The sequence below is a fragment of the Taudactylus pleione genome, unplaced genomic scaffold (assembly GCF_031769625.1).
Source record: "Taudactylus pleione unplaced genomic scaffold, aTauple2 ptg000954l, whole genome shotgun sequence".
Lineage (NCBI taxonomy): Eukaryota > Metazoa > Chordata > Amphibia > Anura > Myobatrachidae > Taudactylus > Taudactylus pleione.
The window spans coordinates 1,014,826-1,040,471 of NW_028285355.1; the positions used below are offsets into that span (position 1 = coordinate 1,014,826).

Sequence of the window (25,646 nt, forward strand, 5' to 3'; positions counted from 1 at the left end):
CTGTCACAAACTTGTAGACATAAATCTTTCTTTAAAGAAATAGGGAGGCACATGGGGGATAAATCATCTTTACCTGTCAGGAAAAAAAAATAAAAAAAGATTTTATTTTTCATTTTTTTTGGTGAGTCTATAGATACCTCCGCCTGGAATAGATTGACGGTTGATAGGTACAGGTTGTGTGTTGCCATGATAATGCAATAGTGTGTAATCGTAACACCGGAACCTGCAATTTTAGGCAACCTGTCAGATGATATTAAATGACCTCGTTACATGCCAAAATGATATTTAATGAATGTCCTCAGCCACATTAAGGAGCATTTTGCGTGACATTAATACATGACACCCATTTATACCCTCTACTTGCTTAGAAGATGATCTGCTAGCTGCTGCCGTCACATTTTCTATATCCTTATGGATGAAATACGGTATGTATGAATGCTGTCGTTTTTAACGCCATTTATCAAGTGATTTTTGCACACAAAATAATGACCTCAGCAGTGGATTTAGAAAACCCTCGATTTTCACAGATTTCGCCTGTCAGATTAAAAAGAGCAATACTATTTCATGCAAAACAAGCTCGATTTTACATTTACTAATAAATCCGACCGGCAAAATCAGCCAAAAAAAAATAAATAAAAAAAATAATAAAATAGGTTTTTGTAAATACACAGATTAGTAAATATGTCCCCAAATCATTTACCACACAGACAGTGGCCTGCAGCCAGTTGCTATGGCTTAACAGTATACTATGGAAGCCGCTTAATACATTGAAGTTGCCCACGTTTGGCCAGAACTTTTTTGAGGTAAACCCCTTTAAGTATAGTTGCCCAATTCTGATTATTGGGGTTCCAATGAAAATAATAGATAGGCCCTTTAAAGTACTGCAGGCACTAGGTTCATTAGGCCGGGATGTACTAAGGTTGCTGTGACCATTCCGCCAGTCACCGCAACCTTAGTGATCACATATGTACTAACATATGCGATTAGTATCGCAAAGGACATCGCTTGCGATAAGAGCTGCCCTTTGCGAAGCAGCCGATGCCTGGTGACGGGGGCTCCGTGGGACCCCAACCCCTCCCAGCCCCGGGAGCTTCCTGCTGGTCACATGTGCAGGAAGTCCCGGGCACCTCCTCCTCCTCCCTGCACCCGGAAGACTAGGAGGAGGAGGAGGAGCCAGGAGGAGCACAGGCCGGCGACAATGGAGTGCAGGTGAATGGGGGTCAGCACTCCGCGCCGAAAAAAGGGCGGGCGGGCCTTAGTACATATGGAAATGTGGTAAAAAAACTGAAAACGGGGGTTTTACCGCATTTTTCCTTTAGTACATCCCGCCCTTAATGAGAATACTAGTGTGCTAACATGGGCTGCAATGCAATCCGTAGGTCGGAGCAAAATCCAGGACAAAAGATGATGCAGTTTTGCGCCATTTCAGACTAGCGTAGCACAGTGGTGAGCAGAGCAGTCACTGCGAGACAGTAATCCTGGCCTGCAGAGCTTCCCCACCCCTTCTTGTGCCACAGTCTAGTAGCTTATATTACATGGGTGATTGAGGAAGATAAGAAGGTGCCACCTTTACCGAAATGTAATTACATTTATTTACAACAGTAAATATATTGTGCCTGGACAAGAGATGGATGAAGTGGTGCTCCCCATTACTGTGACATTGGCCTATATCCTAATATAACTTGTTCCTACAAAGTGAAGATGTGTTATATCCCTGCCCACGGCCCATGACTGGCTGCCGATCCGTGAGCTCCGATTGGCTCGCGACTGGCGCCAGATTCCCAGAGTTGCTGGGAGGGCATAATGTGTAAGGGACATTACTGTGCAGTGTAAGGGGTATTACTGTGTGCCATAATGTGTAAGGGTCACCACTACTGTGTGCCATAATGTGTATTAGTGGTACTACTGTGTGGCATAACCTGAATGGGCTCTGTGTGGCGGTAAATGTATGCGTTTTGTTTTTTTTTTTTTACTTCTGGGGGGGGGCACTTTTAAGATCTTGCTATGTGACCCCCAAAGTTCTAGTTACGTCCTTGCATGCAAACACAGAGGACTGAGTAAAAAAAAAAAAAAAAGGTCACTTTAAAAAGGACTAAAGCTGCCCATACACGGTGCGATATAGCAGCCGATCCGATGGATTGGTACGATATCGCTGCTATATCGCACAGTGTATGGGCATGGTATCGGAGAGTAGGCGCTCCCGTGGGGGTTGTACATCGCACCTCCAGATCTTTCTGCATGTTCAGTTGATCTGGGGATGCGATGTACGATCCCATGCAGCGCTATGCAGGTGGGGGAGGAGGGTGTCAGCGCATCGGGCAGTGGATCTCTCCGTGTGTGTGGACCGCCTGATATGTCGGCCGTCGGTTCGGCCGTTGCAGCGCAAGGTGCAAATCGCACCGTGTATGGACTCCTTTACTCTTGTAGCTTTCACACAGGTTTTTGGCAGACTGCCAATTTCTACTTGAGCCAGCCCCAGAACCTGTGTAATGTAAGAGTATCCCCATTTTTAGGAATTGTGTGTGTCACCCTGACAAAATTCAAACCTAGGCAAAAACCTACTCCTGGACAAACTGCACCACCATGCCATGTTTGGTGGAGCTAGGTCCAAAACTCTGGCCGTGTATAAAGGACAAACAGACAGACAGGCTTTCTCGCTTATAACATAGATAATTTTAAGTGTGTCTAATGTTCAGCTCATAATTGAAAAACTCTGGGGTTCTCGAAACACTATTCAATGCACTCTATTCTCTGATTGCATTGCTGATTGGAAATATGTTAGACGACAACCAAACAAAATATCACACAATGAGAACTTATGGGAGCGCTGAGGCCACAATCCAAAGCAGGATTCTTGGGGAATCAGGAGACCGTTAAATGGGCCTACACCTGTATACATGGTGGAGGGGGGGGATCAACTGTGAGTGGGATTCATTTGGATTTAGTCCTGTGGTGCCACTTTAGTACCAAGAGGTTATGGGAAAAAGTTGGTTATTCAGTGTAAATCAGGCTCATTACTCTTCAGATCTAACAAGTTGGGATGAAGACTTTGTGCTGCGTTACTAACAAGCTGCTTATCTGGGCTGGTGGTGTTGCATTACAGTTGTAGATACCACACAGACTCCCAGACAGTGGATGCCAGAATATTGTCATTTTTCATAGCGGCTCTACAGGTCACACAGCCTGCAGGAGCTCCCGGATTCCCAGCTTCTGGGCGATCAGCAATGTACCCAAACGGTGCACCCCACACAGGGATACCTGGGAGCTGTCAGGACACCAATGAGCCGGGAACCTATTCATGAACATGGCAGGACAAGAGTCACCTATTCTCAGGATGTATTTATACCCAGGGTGCACTTGGGGAAGATTATGAGGGCAGGTATAGAGAATAGTTATTTTATTGTCCTGGCGACACTGATTTACGGCCAGGACGTACTGTGCAATCTACTCTGGCCGTTTCTTATTGCTTAAAAGGAGAACATGATTTAGCAGAAGAAGGCACCCCTCACCCATGCACACAGAACCAATGCAGCCTACCAACGCTATATATACACATGGTTTAGCAAAAATAAAATGACTCATGAAAACGAAGGACAGAAAAAGAACTAATGGTGCATACACATGGGACGACCGTCAGCAATAATGATATCGCTGAACGATCTCCCGGGTGTGCTGGATGATCGATATCGTTCATCCAGCACACCACCAACGATCGCAGGTCCCTATAGTAACCTGTTCGATATCGACCAGTTGGCCTGCATGCACGGGCGATGAACGATATAGTTTGTGCGTGCCCACACATCGCAGGTCGTTGGTGTGTTGGAAGGGACCAAAAAATGCACGGTATGAACGGTAACGATATGATCGATATTGTTATCATTCATATCGAGCATTTTAATCGTCCCGTGTGTACGCAGCATTAGAAAGGCCCACAATGTGCTGTCTAGATTACCTCTGCAAAGTGTAACTTTGAATTATTATTTGACAGAAAGTAAAACGTTCCGAAACTACAGAGACAAAAAAAAAAAAAAGACATACAACATCTCCAACAGCTGAAAATATCCACTATATAGTTATATTTCCAGTAGATCGGATTAGGGGCCTGATTCAGACCCGCTTGCGAGCATGCATGCGCACGACGGACCCAGCTCCGTCGTGCGCATGCGCGAGACCCGGATAGCGACGGGCAAGCCGTCGCTATGGGTCTTGCTACAAAGGGGGCGTGCTGTCGATGGTGAGTGACAGCACGCCCCCTTTGGTAGGCATGCCGGGGGCGTGGCTGGCCAGACGGAGGCGTTCCCATGGGAACGCCTACCGTCTGGGGCTGGCCCCACTGACATCACAAGTGATGTCAGTGGGAGTGCTTTTGGCTCTGATAGACCCGAAAGCACTCCAGGGCTTGCAGCAGACGAGACCCTACCACAAGAGTCTCGTCGCAAGCCCGATGGTCGCGATGGTCTTGACCATCGCGACCATCTTCCTGGCCGCTCGCTATAGCTGTGGGTGGTCACCCACAGCTATACGAGCGGCCAGGAGGCCGCTTTAAAAATTCAGAGGGACGGCCCTGATTCAGAGCAAGCGCTCTGTCAGAGCGTCCGGCTCTGAATCAGGGCCTAGGCCTTGAAGACAGTAATGGTGCCTTGTGTTTTGTGTTCCAGGACATGACCCGTTGGGCAGCTGAATAAGGCAGACGTCAGGAATTCATGCAACCTTCATTTACAGACTACTCACTCTGCAACGTATTGGGTGGCTGAAAGCTGGGCTCTTCCACGGGCTTCATTACAATAGGATGGTAATGTAACTAGCAACCCGAGAATCCGCAGCTGTTGTGGAACCGCAAGTTCCAGCATGTTGACCCCCAACAACTGGAGAGCCTCTGCTTTGAATACATCACGGAGATCAGAGAGCCCTTTGTAGCTGTCCCATAGGGAAAAGCAGATAATCCATTTAAAGAGGGTTGAAGAGACTTAGGTGTAAATCAGAGTAGTGTCTTTGCAGGATAAAGCCCTGGATTATGCTAATTCTCCCGACACTCACTCACTCACTCTCAAAGGTCAGATTTCAGAGGAGCAGACAGGTCATGCCAGATACAGACATCTCACCCAGGTTATATATTACCTGCACTTTATATCATTGGGCTGCTGAAACCCTCCAACGAGGGAGACCCCAGACAGTGTGTCTCTGAGCGGGGGCATATTTATTACCAACTTGCAGATTTTTAGCACCAATGAAGCTCCCTGGGGGGACGCAAAGTGTCTTGAAACCACAAGCACTATGCAGCGAGTGTAAATAACCCCATGTATTAAGGGCCTATGGTTTTACTAGCTTCCGAGGCCATCAATAAAACAATGCTGAACCGCGGCCACCATGCTGTAACCTATTAACTAATCAGTAAGATACAGAGTTTGGGGCATTTAAATCTGGCTGACCTTTACGGTGTATCAGCTTACTGACATCGATTGTCATCACTTACGCTGAAAGTGCAGGCGATGCTTTCCAGATACAGAGATCCCCCCCACCCAAAAAAAAAAAGACAACGGATTTCTCCAGTAAAGAAGCCACATAAATGGTGCAACATTTGCTGGCAACGCACTCAGTTATTGATATGAAAGTGTTATTACGACGATAGGTACAGGGCTTTTTTCATCATTTATCAAGCACCTTTTACTTAACAATCATGCGAAAGCAGACTGTTCTAAAAGATTTAGGGGTCTATTTACTCAGCAGTGCTAGGAGACAGAGTGAAAAGTGATAAGGTGCCAGCCAATCAGCTCCTAACTGCCATCTCACAGGCTGTGTTTGAATAAAGACAGTTGGGAGCTGATTGGCTGGTACCTTATCACTTTTCACTCTGTCTCCTAACAATGCAGGAGATATTAAAGATACAGGATATCCTGCATTAGATCATCTAAAGGAGCAAATCGCAGTCCCCATTATTCTCAATGGGGTCCCTATGGAGGCATTAACATAGGAGAGGGATCTTCCAATCCCTCTCCTGCGCTAATTTTTGTAAAAAAAATGGCACCAAGCATTCGTGACTTTGCGGCTGCTTATGCGCAGTGTATGTAATAGTGGCGCAGTGATAGCGATAGACATAGCTTATCAGAGCCGCTGTACAAGCAACCAGCACTTTGATAATTGGGGGTGGAAAAATAAGTCCCTATTGTTGCGATAAGGGATGATAAATCAATGGCGCCCGTTTTGCGAAGGTGCGAAGTTCCGTCGATACAATGTCCTAGCTACCGCTTCATCATTCGCCATTCGGTGAGACAAGCCGTTGCGCAATACACTTAACATTTCCTCTTGTACCGATTTTAAAGTCGGTGAATAGAGATTGGAAGATGGCGGCCATTATATCCCGCTCTGCACTCTGGTTGGGGTAAGACTGGGGAAAAAGTGCAGAATTTAAGAGCCAGAGGCAGAAGGAGGCGACTGTTCTGTGCAACAGTTTAGAAAGTTGTGTTGACAATACGCACTAATGACAGGGTCAGGGAATGGGAGAGAACAGTAGTAACCCACAAAGGCAGGAACACATACAGATTATTAATGGGGTCAAAACAGCTACACATGAGGTCAAATAATAGCTCCGACCTTCCGCTTTATCTGAAGTCATTAAAGACTGTGGTGCTGATATAGGGCCTGATTCAGAGCCACTCGTAAGAGGCCGCTCGTTCGCTCCGAGCGATGTTTGCCCAACTGCGCATGCGTACGGATCGTTATACGCATGCGCGAACCAGTCAGTGCGGACAAAATTCATGTGCTCGCAAAATAGCGAATGCCTGGTATTTTGAGTGACAGAATGAGGCGTATGTGGGTGGTAACCGGGGAAGGTGCTTGAAAACGGGGAGTGGAGATCCGATCGCAGGCGTGCTTAAAGGTCAAAACGGGCGTTTTATGGGTGTGCATAATTAATACAGCAGCGTCATTGACAACGTCACTGGGTTATTTTATAGCCAGAACTGCTCGCAAAATTGTGGTAGCAAAAACCAACCACAAGAATAGCGAGCAGCTCATACCCTGGTCGATGTACTCGATTAATCTAATAAATAGCGGACATGACGTAGGATGCGAGCGGCCAGGGGGCGTTGTTTCCCAAAAAACGACCGCAAGTTTTGTTCGCTCGTTCAGACCTAGAGGCGTGAACAGACCGCAAACAGCGAACGGTTCATTTGAATAGCCACCCCTATTTTCAGGACGAGCGAGCGCAAATAGCGTCCGGCTCTGAATCAGGCCCATAGATGAATGACAGGTAAATAGCTGAGCACTGTACTGTACTCATTTGCATGTCTCCACCCAGAAGAAATTACTGCAGGAAATATAATTATACATTGGTTCTATTATTCTGCCCAGGAAACTGCCATGGTAAATGAAGTTCGGGAGCAGAGCATCTATACTGGGTGGTGCATGGGTCGGGTTGGATGATTTGTATAATGGAGGTTCTTTATCACAACATTAACGTGCTGTTAGGGGGGTTACATGTGCAATCTCTTTTGGATAAAATGGTACAATTGTGCACCCCAAGACCTACTTCTATCAGAAGCAGAAACAAAGATGGGATCTCTGATTATAAATCTGTCCAATTACTGGTGTAAAAGGCTTAATAGAAAGTAAAAGAGGAAACCATGTAAAGAGCATTGAAAAAGCTGAAAACCATAAAAAAATTATTTAAAAATAATCCACACAAAAGCCAAATACACATACATGCCACAGACACACACACAGACACACAGACACACACACACACACACACGTCTTGCCATAGATGCACTGAATTCCCAACAAAATACCCAAATCTACGCTATGGTTCGTATTCAATTTGGAGCGAAAAGCTGTTCTCCGCAAAACTTTTTCGCCGATGACGTCATTTTCGCCGATTTTACTTATCCCCGTATTCAATTGTAGCGTCTTTTCGCCGGTGCGAAAACGCAATGCAACGTAATAAGCGAAAAAGTTTCGCCTATGAATACCAGCGGAAAAAAGTGCAGAACTGGGGTTTTGGGGTGTAGAGGAGCGGAAACCACTCTGTACCCTTTGTACACCCCCATTGACGCAAACTGCATCTAAATAACGCTTTAAAAAAAAAACACGCACAAAAGGACACCCCAAAAAAAGCACTTTGAAAATGTGGGCGAAAAAATTCAAAGTGGGGGTACAAATTAAAAACAAACTAAATAGCCTTTGGGGGGGGTCTGCAAGTATGCTGCAGTAATAGTGAGTCGTCATCCCACCCACCCCACTCCCCCGCCTTGTGATAACCCCCAGCAGCGCCCTGTTGGAAACCAAAGCTGGTAGAGGCGGCGAGTTCCCCCCAAACTCAGGGGGCAGCCTGTAATGCTCCAACAACTGCCACACGCTACAGATAGAGTATGCTGGGACTTGTAGTGACAGGGCAGCTATTGTGCCACCCATTCCCTGAACCTATTTTGCAAGTTCACGGCGTTATATAGGCACATCCCCTGTACAAATTACAACTAATGTATTTTTTTTTAACCAAATCGTAAGAGCACGGGACATGTCACCATCATACGGTACGCACGTTATTTTGCAAACACACTCACTTTACCTCAATGGAGGACTTAGCAGCGAAAAGTTGGCATTTTATGGGCAATAACTGGGAAATGGACTGAAGACTTTAGTATAACCCCCCCCTTACCCCCCTAGAAGACATTCTTTTCACAATCAACTATCCTTCCACTTAATAGAACAACTTGTCACCAGAGCAGCAACAAATGGCCATAAACCCAGGAGTGTGTGAGAACATGTGCTGCACGTCCCAGAGACCCACAGTCCATAAACCAGGCAAAGTGCAGTTAGGGCCAATTTAGCACTATTGACACAGGAACAGGCAGCTTATTTGTGATATCCTGAATAAACAGAGCACTCTGCAGATAGATAAACCTGGGAATACACTGTCTCCCATCACAAGCACCCCTCTCCTGCCTTGGCGGCTATCTGCCAGCACCTCCAGAGGGGGGGTGGAAGGGGTTAAAAGGTTGCATACCATAGAAACTGCTGAATGGGTTTAGTGAATGGCTTCAATGCACATCCATTCTTCCCAGCAGCTCTGAAAGGCTTTCACCATCCTAAAAGGCTGCCCCTATTTCCATATCTTCAGGTGACACCAGGCTCTTGTCAGGGAAGTCTCTCAGCTTCAGGGCATACAAGTTTGGAAAAATAAAAATAAACATGATCTGCTCAGCAACTCATTCAATGGCATTTACCACACGCCAAGCCCGCCAGATCCTGCCCCTACACCGATGCTCCGCTCGGATGATGTAGCGGAAGCGGTATGTCAGAGGGAAGGGTTAATATTTTCACATGGAAAAAAAATAAAATCTCCAAAGTAAAAAAAAAAAAAAATGAAATAATCAGAAATAAAAAACACCTTTCAATTAAGGAGACTTGATTTAAAACTAGCTGGCGCAGGGAGCTGACCCCAGACTCGGTAAACAGTTCATCCAGCAGAAATACCATCACAAGCTGAAATGTTAATAAGTTCATCATATTAAACAGCGCTAACATTTACACAGACAGACAAAACGCCAATTACTTTCCTTTCAGCGTTCGGCTAATTTGAAAATGTGCCGGGGTAGAAAGGCAGGAAAATAAGGCAGAAATGGAAGTGACATTATCCGCTCTGCGGCCCCGCAGAGCAGGTTACACAACGTCTCCCAGAGGAGAAACTTTACCGATAAGACATTTCAGTGATGGGAAAGGTCTCAGCCACCTACGCCGGAGTGTGGTACCCATCCATCGCACATAGCATAATACACCAGAATACTCAGTAATGCCGAGAGTGTTCATCATACAGCCTTATCCATCATAAAGAGCGTGCAATACAGAGGTCAGTTGTCATCCACAAAGTTACAAATATACACAATGTAGACAGTGTAACAAAACTTCATTATAAAGTTTCTTTCTTGCTAAAGGAGTCAGGCAGTTAGGGGTTAATTCTGCACACACTTATAAGCAACATGCACACGTGTGATATACAATGAAGTGGTGTGATATGCATTATATAGCAGATTAAGGGAGCTGGATACACATCCTATATATAAGCAGCATGCACACAATGGATATACAATAAAGTGTAATGTAAGGGAGGTGGAAACACTGTATATAAGCAGCATGCACACATGTGATATACAATACAGCAGTGTAATACAGGGGAGCTGTATGTACACACTGTATATATGAGTAGCAGGCACACATGTGGTATACAATACAGCAGTGTAATACAGGGGAGCTGTATGTACACACTGTATATATGAGTAGCAGGCACGCATGTGATATACAATACAGCAGTGTAATACAGGGGAGCTGTATGTACACACTGTATATATATATGAGCAGCAGACAGGCACACATGTGATATACAATACAGCAGTGTAATACAGGGGAGCTGTATGTACACACTGTATATATGAGCATCAGGCACACGTGTGATATACAATACAGAAGTGTAATATAGGGGAGCTGTATGTACACACTGTATATATGAGTAGCAGGCACGCATGTGATATACAATACAGCAGTGTAATACAGGGGAGCTGTATGTACACACAGTATATAAGAGCATCAGGCACACGTGTGATATACAATACAGCAGTGTAATATAGGGGAGCTGTATGTACACACTGTATATAAGAGTAGCAGGCACACGTGTGATATACAATACAGAAGTGTAATATATGAGTAGCTGTATGTACACACTGTATATATGAGCATCAGGCACACGTGTGATATACAATACAGAAGTGTAATATAGGGGAGCTGTATGTACACACTGTATATAAAAGTAGCAGGCACACGTGTGATATACAATACAGCAGTGTAATATAGGGGAGCTGTATGTACACACTGTATATAAGAGTAGCAGGCACACGTGTGATATACAATACAGAAGTGTAATATATGAGTAGCTGTATGTACACACTGTATATATGAGCATCAGGCACACGTGTGATATACAATACAGAAGTGTAATATAGGGGAGCTGTATGTACACACTGTATATAAGAGTAGCAGGCACACGTGTGATATACAATACAGCAGTGTAATATAGGGGAGCTGTATGTACACACTGTATATAAGAGTAGCAGGCACACGTGTGATATACAATACAGAAGTGTAATATAGGGGAGCTGTATGTACACAATGTATACAAGAGTAGCAGGCACACGTGATATACAATACAGAAGTGTAATATATATGAGTAGCTGTATGTACACAATGTATATAAGAGTAGCAGGCACACGTGTGATATACAATACAGAAGTGTAATATATGAGTAGCTGTATGTACACAATGTATACAAGAGTAGCAGGCACACGTGATATACAATACAGAAGTGTAATATATATGAGTAGCTGTATGTACACAATGTATATAAGAGTAGCAGGCACACATGTGATATACAATACAGAAGTGTAATATATGAGTAGCTGTATGTACACACTGTATATAAGAGTAGCAGGCAGGCACACGTGTGATATACAATACAGAAGTGTAATATATATGAGTAGCTGTATGTACACAATGTATATAAGAGTAGCAGGCACACGTGTGATATACAATAATAGAAGTGTAATATATGAGTAGCTGTATGCACACAGTATATATATGAGCAGCAGGCACACGTGTGATATACAATGCTGCCGGCACTAAGGATGCACTGCATACACACAGAGTAGCGCTAGCTAGCAGCAGGCAATGAGCACACACACATAAGGACAGGCATGCATAGACATGTAACATAGAGGAGCTGTGTGCATGCTGTCTATCACCTCTGATAGCCCCCCAGCTGCAGAGTATAAAAGATGACAGCACTCACCATTAGCAGAGACTCCCAGGTTTGCAGAACCACTTTTAACTAAGAGAGAATTGTGGAGAAAATCCCCCCCAGACTCGGAGTGCTGGGCTGTCTGGGCCACACTGCTGCCTATCAGCCTCCTCTGGCAGCCATTGGCTCCTGGGGTGGGGGGAGGGGAGGGGGTTTGTTCAATAGGGGTTGATGAAGCAGATGAACAATGCAAGGGAGGACCTGTGAATACACACAACACACAGACAGATCATCAGTACACATAGAGGAGACCAGCAGCACAGCAGCACCCTGCTCACCTGCCCCATCTCTGCCAGTCACATAATGCTGCAACTATCTGGGAGCATCAGTACACATGGAGGAGACCAGCAGCACCCTGCTCACCTGCCCCATCTCTGCCAGTCACATAATGCTGCAACTATCTGGGAGCATCCTTCCAGGGAAAGGGGAGGGGGATTTATTTTAGAACCTTGTTCTATTTAAATTTAACCCTTTGATGACTGGAGGTTACCCCAACTTCTTGCGCTTATAATGGCATTATTATTATTATTATTATTATTATTTTTATGTATGTGACACACTGACAAGACTGGCAAACAAACATTTATTTGTAATAATTTTAAAAATAAAAAAAAAACACCATTTCTGTAGGAAACCCGGGAGACGGTACCCAGCGGTATCGCCATAAGCACGTTTCCACGTATATATAATGGAGATGCAAACTGAGCGTAGACGAAACACGGAATTGCTTTGTATACGCTCCCAGGAAGTTCCCATCTGGACGCAGCATTGTTACATTTATATTTTATTGGATGACAATTGTACATTCTTTGCAGCTAATGGAGTGCAGAATTTTGGGGCACCTCACTACCACTGTTTTTTTTTTTGGTTACTTAGAAACCTGAAACTATATACGTGAGTGTGTGTGTATAAAAAATTAAAATTAAAAAAATATATATATATGTGTTTGTGATGCGTGTATACATATATATACATGTGTGTATAGTGTGTATATATACACATTATATATATAAATATATATGTATATTTACACAGTATATACTGTATTATGGAAATACACATACATATAGGAGTTTGTATGTGTATATATATATATATATATATATATATATGTATGTGTATATATGTGCATATATATATATATTACAATATAAAGAAATGCTGAAGCAGAGATTGGACTTTATGTTTTTATTTGTGCTTTTAAAGCTGGGTACACACGTAAAGATTTTCTGTCCAACTATCCAAATAGTTGATTGGTTGGAATGAAAATCTGGTAACGTATGGGAGTAACTCATGATCAGCAATTTGCTCCCAAACGCCAGAAAATGGACAAAAACTGTTGTTTGAACAAATGATTTAGATCAAACATTTAACAAACTTGTCTGACCGACCATTTTCATCTGTTTTCTGGCATTTAGGAGCAAATTGCTGATCATCAGTTACTCCCATACGTTACCAGATTTTCATTCCAACCAATCAACTAGTTAGATGGTTGGACAGAAAATCTTTATGTGTGTACGCAACTTTAGAGATTTACGAATAATTGCAGAATTCAATACCCCCATTTTACTTTAAACCGTTTATGCTAAGGAATAAATAAATTCCCAAACTGGTCCTACCGATACTACGTCAGGTTTATGGCACTTTATAGAACGTTGTGTCACCCGCAAACAGGGACGGCAGAGGCAGGGTCTGATACCATACATGCAAACTGAAACAATTGTGTTACCTTAAACATGATACACATTGCACTGGGACTAAATAACAGAGAGGGAAATGGGAATACAAACAAGATCACATTTATAAAAAAATAAAAAACACACACAGACAATGTAAACAGTTAATTTTACACACAGGGATTATAGCAGGACAAGGTCTCTACTAATGAACGGTGGAATAATTTGGCGTTCACTGAATTGCTAGACCAATGCTTAATGAAGACGGGCGTTTGCGAGCACGTGATCCGCCACTTCTCAGTAGGAGTAAGGACCCAGCCATGAAATTGAGGCCTTTAAAAATCCCCTGATTTAAACCTGAAATAATCCTGAGACGCGCCATACTGTGCCGTTTCAATGCCCTGTTTTCCCCCCACAAAGAGCGATTTGCATAGCGCCGACTGGGCTCCGCATTTTCATGTATCAATTAAGATGAATACTGTACTCACTTTCTTCTCTCAAGCTCGTTCCATCTACTTATTTTTGAAGGTTTTGGTTAATTGTTTACACGGTGAGTTAGGGAAATCAGGTCTTTTCCAAGCCCAGTCCCTTTAGTTTGGGCTGAATAGTGCACAGCTGGAATTTCAGACCTTTAAACTGCTGAGTCTAAAAGTGACGGACGGCCCCATGCCCTCCCCGTAAAGGAGGCGCTGCTGCCACCAGCCTTCCAGAAACAATGGAGGCTCACATGGAAAAGTGATTGCAAATTGCGCTGTTAAAATCTTACCACTTATAAAGCGCACAGGCTCGTAAACAATCCAATCTCTGGTTTTTGCAATGTGTGAACAGGCCCAGAAATGTATTTATTTATTTTCTCTCTCTCTCTCTCTTTCTCTCTCTCTCTATAGTACATATTGGCATTTTCAGTTATTGGATGCGCAAATGTTGTGATAAACAGATACAAAGGGCGCATTCATGACGTGTTGCAAAAAGCTGTAATCTGCAGCAACCAATCGGATGTCAGCTTAGTGTAGGCAGACTAGTGAAAACGAATATCTGATTGGTTGCTATATCCTTGCACGATTTTATGACATAAATACTGTATAGAACCCATCACATACACATAGTGGAGGCAGACATTGTGGGGGCTGAACCAGTATTCATAGGAACGCATCATCATGTCACAAAAAAACAGTGACATCACAGCAGAATGACAGTCCCAGGGGAATTGGTATGATTCACCGCTGGCTGCATGGCCGGCAGTTCAAATCCCGGCAGCGGCAGCCCGACAGAGGAGGAAATCCTGATCGTCCCCAGGTAAGTATAAACTAACCTAATTTTACCCCCTAACCCTCCTTAAGGGTGCCTAACCCTAACCTCCCCCCCGTGCCTAACTCTAATCGCCCCTCTAAGTGCCTAAACCTAACCCCCCCCTTCCCCGCCGCCTAAACCTAAGTCCCCCGGGGGGTGCCTAACCTTCCCTCCCCCTAGCCTAACCCTAACCTCCCGGGGGGTTGCCTAACCCTAATTCCCCCCCCGGGAGCCCTAAACCTAATCCCTTCGATGGGGATGCCGGGCGCCGGTCTCCCGGCGTCGGTAAAATGACAGGCGTCTAGATTTAGACGCCTGTCATTTAACCCTCGCTGGGATTAAGTAGTCTAGAAGCTGGCGGTCGGGATTCCGTCCGCCGGCTTCATAAACGTATACCGTCCTGGGTTTTAATGATGTGTCCTTGCAATTGTCCCTCTTTTTCAGTTAGTCAGTGTTTATTTTAGATATAATTCCTCTTCATTCATTCTCAGACTCGATCATCATTGCACCCTAACAGTAAATGTAAAATACAGAAAGGTACATTATTGTTATATTCAGTAAATATGACACGTAGGCTCCCAGAACATCCATGGGACTCAGATTGTCAGGGGGGGGGTTTCAATTATTCTCCCGTCTGAAGTGGCGAGGTGATAATCAATTGTTTGTGCCAGCGGACTCGAGTTGATGGGCACCTATTATTTATTGCGCATGTCGCGCCCAAATGCATCGGGTTTAGACACATAAAGCAGATAAACCCATGCAAAGTACTGGGCGCGCTGCATTTGGGTGCCCAAAAGACCAACTTTTTGCAGATTTCTACTTGCCATCTCAGGAGGGTACGTGCAGAAGTAATAGATTGGCTGGCTGAAATATATAAGCATTATGGAACACAAACTCCCCTGCATTGAAAATACCAGCTGTCTATGCCCCACATAGCAGCACACTGTCTTACTGGGTTTTCCGGATCATTTGCAGCATGTTGTGATAGATACTTTCTTGTAGACCAATACTTGAGCTATTAATTCTGTAATTGTCGGGGTGACCCAATTTCTCCCAATTTTTGTTTGCTATGGAATGTTGGTAGCTATAATAATAATAACACACGTGTACCAGTTTTAAATTAATCTCTTAAAAAAAAACCACTGTGGATACTGGATAGTGATACACACATCCATGTATTTACGAAGCAGCTGGATATGCACATTGCGGGAGAGAGGTGAGCCACGATACAAAGATGCCAGCAGGGCACTGTTGCCAACCATCCATCCTTGCCAGGGCAGCCCCAAGTTTTGAAGCATTTGTCTAATATGACTTACTAAGTGCTAACATATTATTTTACAGTAATGACAAGTTACATACGTTGGCACAGAAGGTGAGAGGGCCCATTGTTATGCCATTTACCATGTAAAACAAAAGAATACGGGGTCTAGTTACTAAGCAGTGTTAGTAGACAGAGTGAAAAGTGATAAGAAAGTGATAAGGTGGCAGCCAATCAGTTCCCAACTGACATCTCACAGGCCGTGTTTGAAAAATGACAGTTAGGAGCTGATTGGCTGGCACCTTATCACTTTTCACTCTGTCTCTTAACACTGCTTAATAAATAGACCCCTAATGTCCTCCAAATCAGCCAGATAAAAGCTACTTAGGGGTCTATTTACTAAGCAGTGTTAGGAGACAGAGTGAAAAGTGATAAGAAAGTGATAAGGTGCCAGCCAATCAGCTCCCAACTGTCATTTTTCAAACACAACCTGTGAGATGACAGTTGGGAACTGATTGGCTGGCACCTTATCACTTTCTTATCACTTTTCACTCTGTCTACTAACACTGCTTAGTAACTAGACCCCTCAAACTGAAATTCTGTTGGCCAAAGAGGACAGTCGCTGCCGACGGAGTCAGATGCTCCAGACTGGGCGGAGAGTGAGACAATTTCAGTGGGAGGCACATATAGAAACCGTTGTAATTCCTACACCGTTCACCTGATTTGGATGTAATCACCCTCAAATTAAATCTGAAAGTCTGCAGGTAAAGCACATCTTGTTTGTTTCATTTCAAAGCCATTGTGGTGGTGAATAGAGGCCAAAATATGAAAATTCTGTCCCAATATTTATGCACCTGACTGTATATATATATATATATATATATATATATATATATATATATATATAAATAAACTTCCCAGCGGCAGAGTTTCCTTGGAAATTGTATTAACATGTTGACAATGATAATATATATAAATACTGTTTGCGAGATCACCAGCATATTCATTACAGAATGTAAATCAGCCGACACAGTGCCCAACAAAACACTAATTATAATAACAATGAATATCTCCGTAACTGCATATTATATAATACATTATCTCGCATCCCTTTGCCTGCGTAAATGGCTGTGTTTGGCTCTTTATTTTTACCTGAACGGTAATCAGCATAATGACGGCTGAGGAGCCGCGACGCTCAATAGCTCATTTATTGTGTTTTCCTTAACAAAAGTGTTGTTGGGCGAAGTGAAATCCGTGTCGTGTTATTTCACAAGATTGAGACACTCTCATTATCTGGAGATTTCACAGGACTAATACTAATAGCGTAGAAGCAAATGGGAACCGCTGGACCTTACAGTGCATACGTTGCAGTGAAGTCGTTTGCTAGACGGGGGAGCTCATCCCGGCGTTGGATCACACAGGCACCTGCTACTTTGCAGCCACAGGAATTTGAGCTATCCTGCCAGAAACGGTACTGCGTGGTACTGTTCTTCTTTACGATATTGGTTCAGCAAACACATACTGTATGTACCTACATTGCCGATGGTTTATGTACATCACCGATGGGGTGAGAACTGTGCATGTCTCATTCTGCAAGATCGCACGCAGTGCCGTGTGACAGGCTGCTGCCATTTGGGGGGAGGTGACAAGAAGCATTGCAGAAAACGAGGGGAGTGTCGCCCCCCCCCGTATTCTGGGCATGCTGAAGCCAGTGGGTGGGTGGCATGGACTGGCTTCAGCAGCGTAAATTTCTCGGCCATCCTGAGTAAGCTGAGGGTTACTCAGATGACCGATGTTCACACAGATGATCTGATACTGTGTCCTCGGACACAGCAGCGAATCAGAGAGGTTGGTAGGAGGCGGCTATTTACACAAGACGCCTCATGCGGCATTAGCATGTTATCACATAGTGGTTATCACAGCTTGTTATTCTGTGAGGAGTTATGAAGTGTTCGGGGCCCTGAGGGCCGAGTTTGAGAACGTGTGCACTAGACTGCAGGAAGACATCATCGAAAAGCCGATAACCCATGATGGACATCGCCTGTATGCATCAGGCCAATCAGATATAGGGGCGGGGCTAAGTATCATGTGGTGGGTCAAAGCAAAGCTCGACTGTGGGCGTGTCTAAGCATCGAGCACTGTTTAACAAAAAAAAAAAAAAAGCTGCGCCAGCATCACACCTTACATGGGGGAGAAAGATCGGACCTCTGCCATCAATGGCGTAACAATTGACCATCATTGTCAAAACAATCAATGGTTGCTCACCGTCGAAGGCCATCACTACCTGAAAGATTGGCGCACATGCTGCGGGGGGAGGTTGTTCAGAGCACCTAGAAACCCCTTCCGACTGACCACAATCAAAGCCACGCCCCCTCGCAGCATAATACAGTGATTCGCGGATGTCATTTTAGAACCGCCCCCTTCCATATAACTGCGAATCATGGCATTAATAGATTGTAAGCTTGCGAGCAGGGCCTTCCTACCTATATATCTGTCTGCTATTACCCAGTTTTGTTCTATTAATGTTTCCAATTGTAAAGCGCAACGGAATATACTGCGCTATATAAGAAACTGTTAATAAGTAAATTAATTAATAGCGTGATTTATCTGTCCCTGCCCCCAACAACAGCTGCTGCATTGCATCTTTCCTCTGAAGCAAGGGTGTAGCTACTAGCAGTGTAGCCAGTGCAGCACACCGGGGTCTGCCGATGATGAAGGGATCCGCAGCCGGACGGCCTTGGTTGGTCAGTTGTGTCGTCCGGTCCAGCTGCTCTGAAGGTAAGTATATATATATACTAAGCACCCCCTTGCAAATTCTGCATTTGCCCCTGGCAGTAGTGCCATGCACCCCCTCACCATGATATGTGTGTACAAATTGGGAATATTAATCTAAATGCACCAGTGTCTGAAAATTAGGGAATAAAAATAATGTTAAATACTAACGTGAAAAATATTTCCCTGGGGAAACCCGAGAAAGCTATTAATCCTGATCTGTGTATGGTGTTCCCCACATTTCCCGTCCTAGCACATGATTTGTGTCAGTGCAGGTCGGCGACAGGTAAACAGCTGACTGAGAGGAGGGAAAACTGGAGAAATCCGATTGAATGTGACGAGAACAACAGCAAATAGTGGTGTCTGAAATAGCCGGTCCCAGGTGAGTCCCACAAGTAGGAGCATGTCAGACACCCCCCACTTATCGCAGCCAGGCATGTCCTTTATATAGCACAGGACTGATCTGGGGAACGCTAATTGGGATCTTTACTCTCATTACACTATTGGCATGTAAAGAGAGCTGCATGGCAGAATTGGGACAATCAGCGACCTCGTCTATTTCTGGTGATTAGCAGCGTTTCCGCCAATTCCAGTCTTTTCTATGCCCCTGTGTCACTGAGGGGGGCGAGCTGGGCATCTGTGACAAAAACAGCTTCTTTTAGGTAAATGACTACAACAGAGTTCTTGAAGTACCGTGTATATAGAGGCAGCAGCATACTCTAAGGGGTATATTTACTAAAGCGCGGATTACAACAGGGGAGATGTTGCCCATAGCAACCAATCAGATTCCAGCTATTATTTTCTAGAAGCTGCTAGATAAATGATAAGTAGAATCTGATTGGTTGCTATGGGCACTTTAGTAAATATACCCCAAACACTTACCCTGCGAGCTGCAAAGTCTCATTGCAGACACACAAGTGCCCACAGTAGTGTCTACTGACTGTCACAGGGGGAGGCAATCGGGAAGCCGACTGCCTAAATACCGCAGCCGGCTTCCCGACTGTCTTATCCCGGCAAGGGTGAAATGCCGGGCGTCTAGATGTAGACGCCCGCATTTCCCCGATGCCGGGAGACCGGCGCCCGGCATCCCGATCGTAGCGATGCCGGGCGCCGCGAGCGGACAGCTGCGGGGGGGGAGGGTTAGGTTTAGGGCTCCCGGGGGGGACTTAGGGTTAGGCACCCCCCCGGGAGGGTTAGGCTAGGGGGAGGGAGGGTTAGGCACCCCCCCGGGGGTCTTAGGTTTAGGCAGCGGGGAAGGGGGTGGTTAGGGTTAGGCACTTACAGGGGGGATTAGGGTTAGGCACTTGGGGGGGAAGTTAGGGTTAGGCACCCCTAAGGAGGGTTAGGGTTAGGAGGGTTAGGTTAGTGGATACTTACCTATCCACGATCGGGACTTCCAGCACTGTCGGGCTTCCGCTGCGTCGCACTCTGCTCCTGTCCATGCGGCCGGCGGTATTTCATACCAATTCCGTCACAGGTCTATGACATTAAGCAAATGCCAATACAAACCCCTCACTTTCGTGCCGGCGAATGTGCGAGGCCTGAGACGCCTGCTGTCAGTGTCTGTACACGCAGTAATACAGATTGGCGCGCCCTTAGACGCCACCATCGGTTGCACCATCCACACCTGCAACAGCACTATGGCAGGTGCAGGGTCACCGTCTAACTACGGCCTCCTATGCCTGCGGCTGTGCGTCTGGGATGCGGCCGCTTGAACTGACACGCCCCCGACACTCCCATAACACCCCCACTGAGCGGCCCATGTTTGCGTGCGCTACTAGCCACCGCCCAGGAATGCCTGATACCATCTGACCCAATAGTAGCAGCAGCTTTGCGCTTACATTCAAGCATTTAGGGATTTTTGCGCAGTGTCGAGAAACGCTCAACCATGCGACCATCGGCATTCCGCGCTGATTGTGTGAGGCTCTGAATCAGGCCCTCTCTGTGCAAAATAAATGAGATACACAAGGGCTACTACGAACCCTCAAAGTGCAATTGTTTAGCTATGAATCATGACAGTTATATACAAAGCTCACTGGTAATCTGACATTCGACAGCCGCTCCCTCTCAGAGTACAGTGTTACAGAGTACTGTTCCCCTCCCCATTAGAGGCAGCAGATACTTCCCCGCCATCTTTAACACAGTGGGGGGGGGGGGGATTCAGAGATGGATGCCGTAGCAGCTGCGACAAAGTCGTCCCCGCCGCCGCTAGTCACCGCCTAGCAACGCCTATCGAAATTGCATGGATCGCCATCAAGTTCCGATATGCGTCCCCTGGCATTAACTGTTGGGATGGATCTCGATGCCATTCTAATAAGCGGCGCCCAGCAGTAACTATATGGACACATGCGGTTAACACATTGGGTGCTTGTGTGCAACGGATGTGTCCAACGGTGTGTGTCTTCTTAAGGCGCCCAGTGGTGGATTAGCGCCACAGCCGGTGGGCATCTCTGTACCAATCCCATTTGCTGCGGCATTAGCATAAGGATGCAGTCGTCGCTGCAATAGAGTACGCCACTGAATCGGGCAACAAGTCTGCAAGTCTGTCATTCCCTCTCTGTCTGTTCAGTTACATAAGCACCACCCCCGGACGTGACACCCTGCTCTATGGGAGTGAATATCTGCACAAAGAACACATTTAGTTAAAATGTTGTACGTGCAGATTCGGACACGTAACTCGCTGACGCATCCCTGCACTTAGTGAGGCAGAACAGAGGGTGGATGGGAGGGAGATTTGCCAAGGACAGTAAGGGACATGTTCATGCAAATGTTTCCATGCAGCCCACAGAAGAGACAGCTATGCTCCTGTCAGGAGGTGTGTCGCTTGCGTAGGCTATAACCCAAGAAACGCACTGATTAGCTGAGTGCATCTGGATCTGATACTATGGATGTGGTTGCTGCAATCTATTTACATTACTTGAACGATATTTTCGATCGTTCTACGTAGGAAAGCGAATTTGCTATTTGATTTATTTAAAGATGAAAATGGATGTATTTAGTTGTATTTTACATGGTGGTGATGGTGGAGTGGTCGGCGAAACGCAGGCGTGTCTGTCCACTCGAACGTTGTTTCCTGAGCGTGCATAAATTAGACACTGCAATGGCATACGCAGCTTGTGTACTCACTGCGTGCGCCGAGACTGGCAATTTCTGAGACAGGTCAGACCTGCTGTAATTCTGCGTGAGGGGCCGATGTTACCGATACGCAGGACTGCGAGGTATTACGGCTGTGAGATAGCAGTAGTGAGTGTCTCTATACTGGCTGAGCCGTTGCAGACATTAGCATATTTTCGCAGAACTACGTGCGTAATCGCAGCTGTGATCGCAATAGTGATCCATAATGAATCAGGCGCTTAAGCATTTATTAATAACACTGCACAGACACAGAGACACAGGGGTCCATGTACTAAGCCTTAGAGAGAGATAAAGTGAACGGAGATAAAGTACCAACCAATCAGCTCCTAACTGTCACTTTACAGGCTGTGTTTGAAAAATGACAGTTAGGAGCTGATTGGCTGGTACTTTATCTCTCTCCAAGACTTAGTACATAGATCACTGGTCTCTTGACGCTTATATCACTGTTCACCTGGCGCTTATATCACTGTTCTCCTGGCGCTTATATTACTAGTCTCCTGGCGCTTATATCACTGTTCTCCTGGCGCTTATATCACTGGTCTCCTGGCGCTTAAATCACTGGTCTCCTGACGCTTATACCACTGTTCTCCTGGCGCTTATATCACTGTTCTCCTGGCGCTTAAATCACTGGTCTCCTGACGCTTACATCACTGTTCTCCTGGCGCTTATACCACTGTTCTCCTGACGCTTATACCACTGTTCTCCTGGCGCTTATATCACTGGTCTCCTGACGCTTATATCACTGTTCTCCTGGCGCTAATATCACTGGTCTCCTGGCGCTTATATCACTGTTCTCCTGACGCTTATACCACTGTTCTCTTGACGCTTATACCACTGTTCTCCTGGCGCTTATATCACTGTTCTCCTGACGCTTATATCACTGGTCTCCTGGCACTTATATCACTGGTCTCCTGACGCTTATATCACTGGTCTTCTGACGCTTATATCACCGGTCTCCTGGCGCTTATATCACTGTTCTCCTGACGCTTATATCACTGGTCTCCTGACGCTTATATCACTGTTCCCCTGACGCTTATATCACTGTTCTCCTGACGCTTATATCACTGGTCTCCTTACGCTTATATCACAGTTCTCCTGACGCATATACCACTGGTCTCCTGGCGCTTATATCACTTGTCTCCTGGCGCTTATATCACTGTTGTCCTGGCGCTTATATCACTGTTCTCCTGGCGCTTATATCATTGGTCTCCTGGCGCTTTTATCACTGTTGTCCTGGCGCTTATATCACTGTTCTCCTGATGCTTATATCACTGGTCTCCTGGCGCTTTTATCACTGTTGTCCTGGCGCTTATATCACTGTTCTCCTGGCGCTTATATCATTGGTCTCCTGGCTTATATCACTGGTCTCCTGGCGCTTATATCACTGGTTTCCTGGCACTTATATCACTGTTCTCCAGACGCTTATATCACTGGTCTCCTGGTGCTTATATCACTGGTCTCCTGACGCTTATATCACTGTTCTCCTGGCGCTTATATCACTGTTCTCCTGGCGCTTATATCACTGGTCTCCTGGCGCTTATATCACTGTTCTCCTGGCGCTTATATCACTGTGCTCCTGACGCTTATATCACTGTTCTCCTTACGCTTATATCACTGTTCTCCTGACGCTTATACCACTGTTCTCCTGGCGCTTATATCACTGTTCTCCTGACGCTTATACCACTGTTCTCCTGGCGCTTATACCACTGAATCCTGGCGCTTTTATCACTGTTCTCCTGGCGCTTATATCACTGGTCTCTAGGCGCTTATATCACTGGTCTCCAGGCGCTTATTCCACTGGTCTGCTGATACTTATATCACTGGTCTCCAGGCGCTTATATCACTGTTCTCCTGACGCTTATATCACCGTTGTCTTGGCGCTTATATCACCGGTCTCCTGGCGCTTATATCACCGTTCTCCTGACGCTTATATCACCGATCTCCTGACGCTTATATCACTGTTCTCCTGACGCTTATATCACTGTTCTCCTGACGCTTATATCACTGGTCTCCTGGCGCTTATATCACTGTTCTACTGACGCTTATATCACTGGTCTCCTGGCGCTTATATCACTGGTCTCCAGGCGCTTTTATCACTGTTCCCCTGGCGCTTATATCACTGGTCTCCTGGCGCTTATATCACTGGTCTCCAGGCGCTTATATCACTGTTCTCCTGACGCTTATATCACTGTTCTCCTGGCGCTAATATCACTGTTCTCCTGACGCTTATATCACTGTTCTCCTGACGCTTATATCACTGTTCTCCTGACGCTTATATCACTGGTCTCCTGGCGCTTATATCACTGGTCTCCTGGCGCTTATATCACTGGTCTCCTGACGCTTAAATGACTGTTCTCCTGGCGCTTATATCACTGTTCTCCTGGCGCTTATATCACTGGTCTCCTGGCGCTTATATCACTGTTCTCCTGGCGCTTATATCACTGTGCTCCTGACGCTTATATCACTGGTCTCCTGGCGCTTATATCACTGGTCTCCAGGCGCTTATATCACTGTTCTCCTGACGCTTATATCACTGTTCTCCTGGCGCTAATATCACTGTTCTCCTGACGCTTATATCACTGTTCTCCTGACGCTTATATCACTGTTCTCCTGACGCTTATATCACTGGTCTCCTGGCGCTTATATCACTGGTCTCCAGGGGCTTATATCACTGTTCCCCTGGTGCTTATATCACTGGACTCCTGGCGCTTATATCACTGGTCTCCAGGCGCTTATATCACTGTTCTCATGACGCTTATATCACTGTTCTCCTTACGCTTATATCACTGTTCTCCTGACGCTTATACCACTGTTCTCCTGGTGCTTATATCACTGTTCTCCTGACGCTTATACCACTGTTCTCCTGGCGCTTATACCACTGAATCCTGGCGCTTTTATCACTGTTCTCCTGGCGCTTATATCACTGGTCTCCAGGCGCTTATATCACTGGTCTCCAGGCGCTTATACCACTGGTCTGCTGACACTTATATCACTGGTCTCCAGGCGCTTATACCACTGTTCTCCTGGCGCTTATATCACTGTTCTCCTGACGCTTATATCACCGTTGTCTTGGCGCTTATATCACCGGTCTCCTGGCGCTTATATCACCGTTCTCCTGACGCTTATATCACCGATCTCCTGACGCTTATATCACTGTTATCCTGACGCTTATATCACTGTTCTCCTGACGCTTATATCACTGGTCTCCTGGCGCTTATATCACTGTTCTACTGACGCTTATATCACTGGTCTCCTGGCGCTTATATCACTGGTCTCCAGGCGCTTATATCACTGTTCCCCTGGCGCTTATATCACTGGTCTCCTGGCGCTTATATCACTGGTCTCCAGGCGCTTATATCACTGTTCTCCTGACGCTTATATCACTTGTCTCCTGGCGCTAATATCACTGTTCTCCTGACGCTTATATCACTGTTCTCCTGACGCTTATATCACTGTTCTCCTGACGCTTATATCACTGGTCTCCTGGCGCTTATATCACTGGTCTCCAGGCGCTTATATCACTGTTCCCCTGGCGCTTATATCACTGGTCTCCTGGCGCTTATATCACTGGTCTCCAGGCGCTTATATCACTGTTCTCATGACGCTTATATCACTGTTCTCCTGGCGCTTATATCACTGTGCTCCTGGCGCTTATATCACTGGTCTCCTGACG

At 45.6% G+C, this 25,646-nt stretch overlaps 1 protein-coding gene across 1 annotated transcript in view; it reads right to left on the bottom strand.

Moving 5' to 3' along the window:
- The window catches only part of TENM4 (teneurin transmembrane protein 4), a 677,831-nt gene that overhangs the window by 297,135 nt on the left and 355,050 nt on the right, over window positions 1–25,646 (bottom strand). The window contains 1 exon segment of the mRNA XM_088459938.1: window positions 11,834–12,043. Coding sequence (XP_088316064.1) covers window positions 11,834–12,043 — 210 coding nt within the window.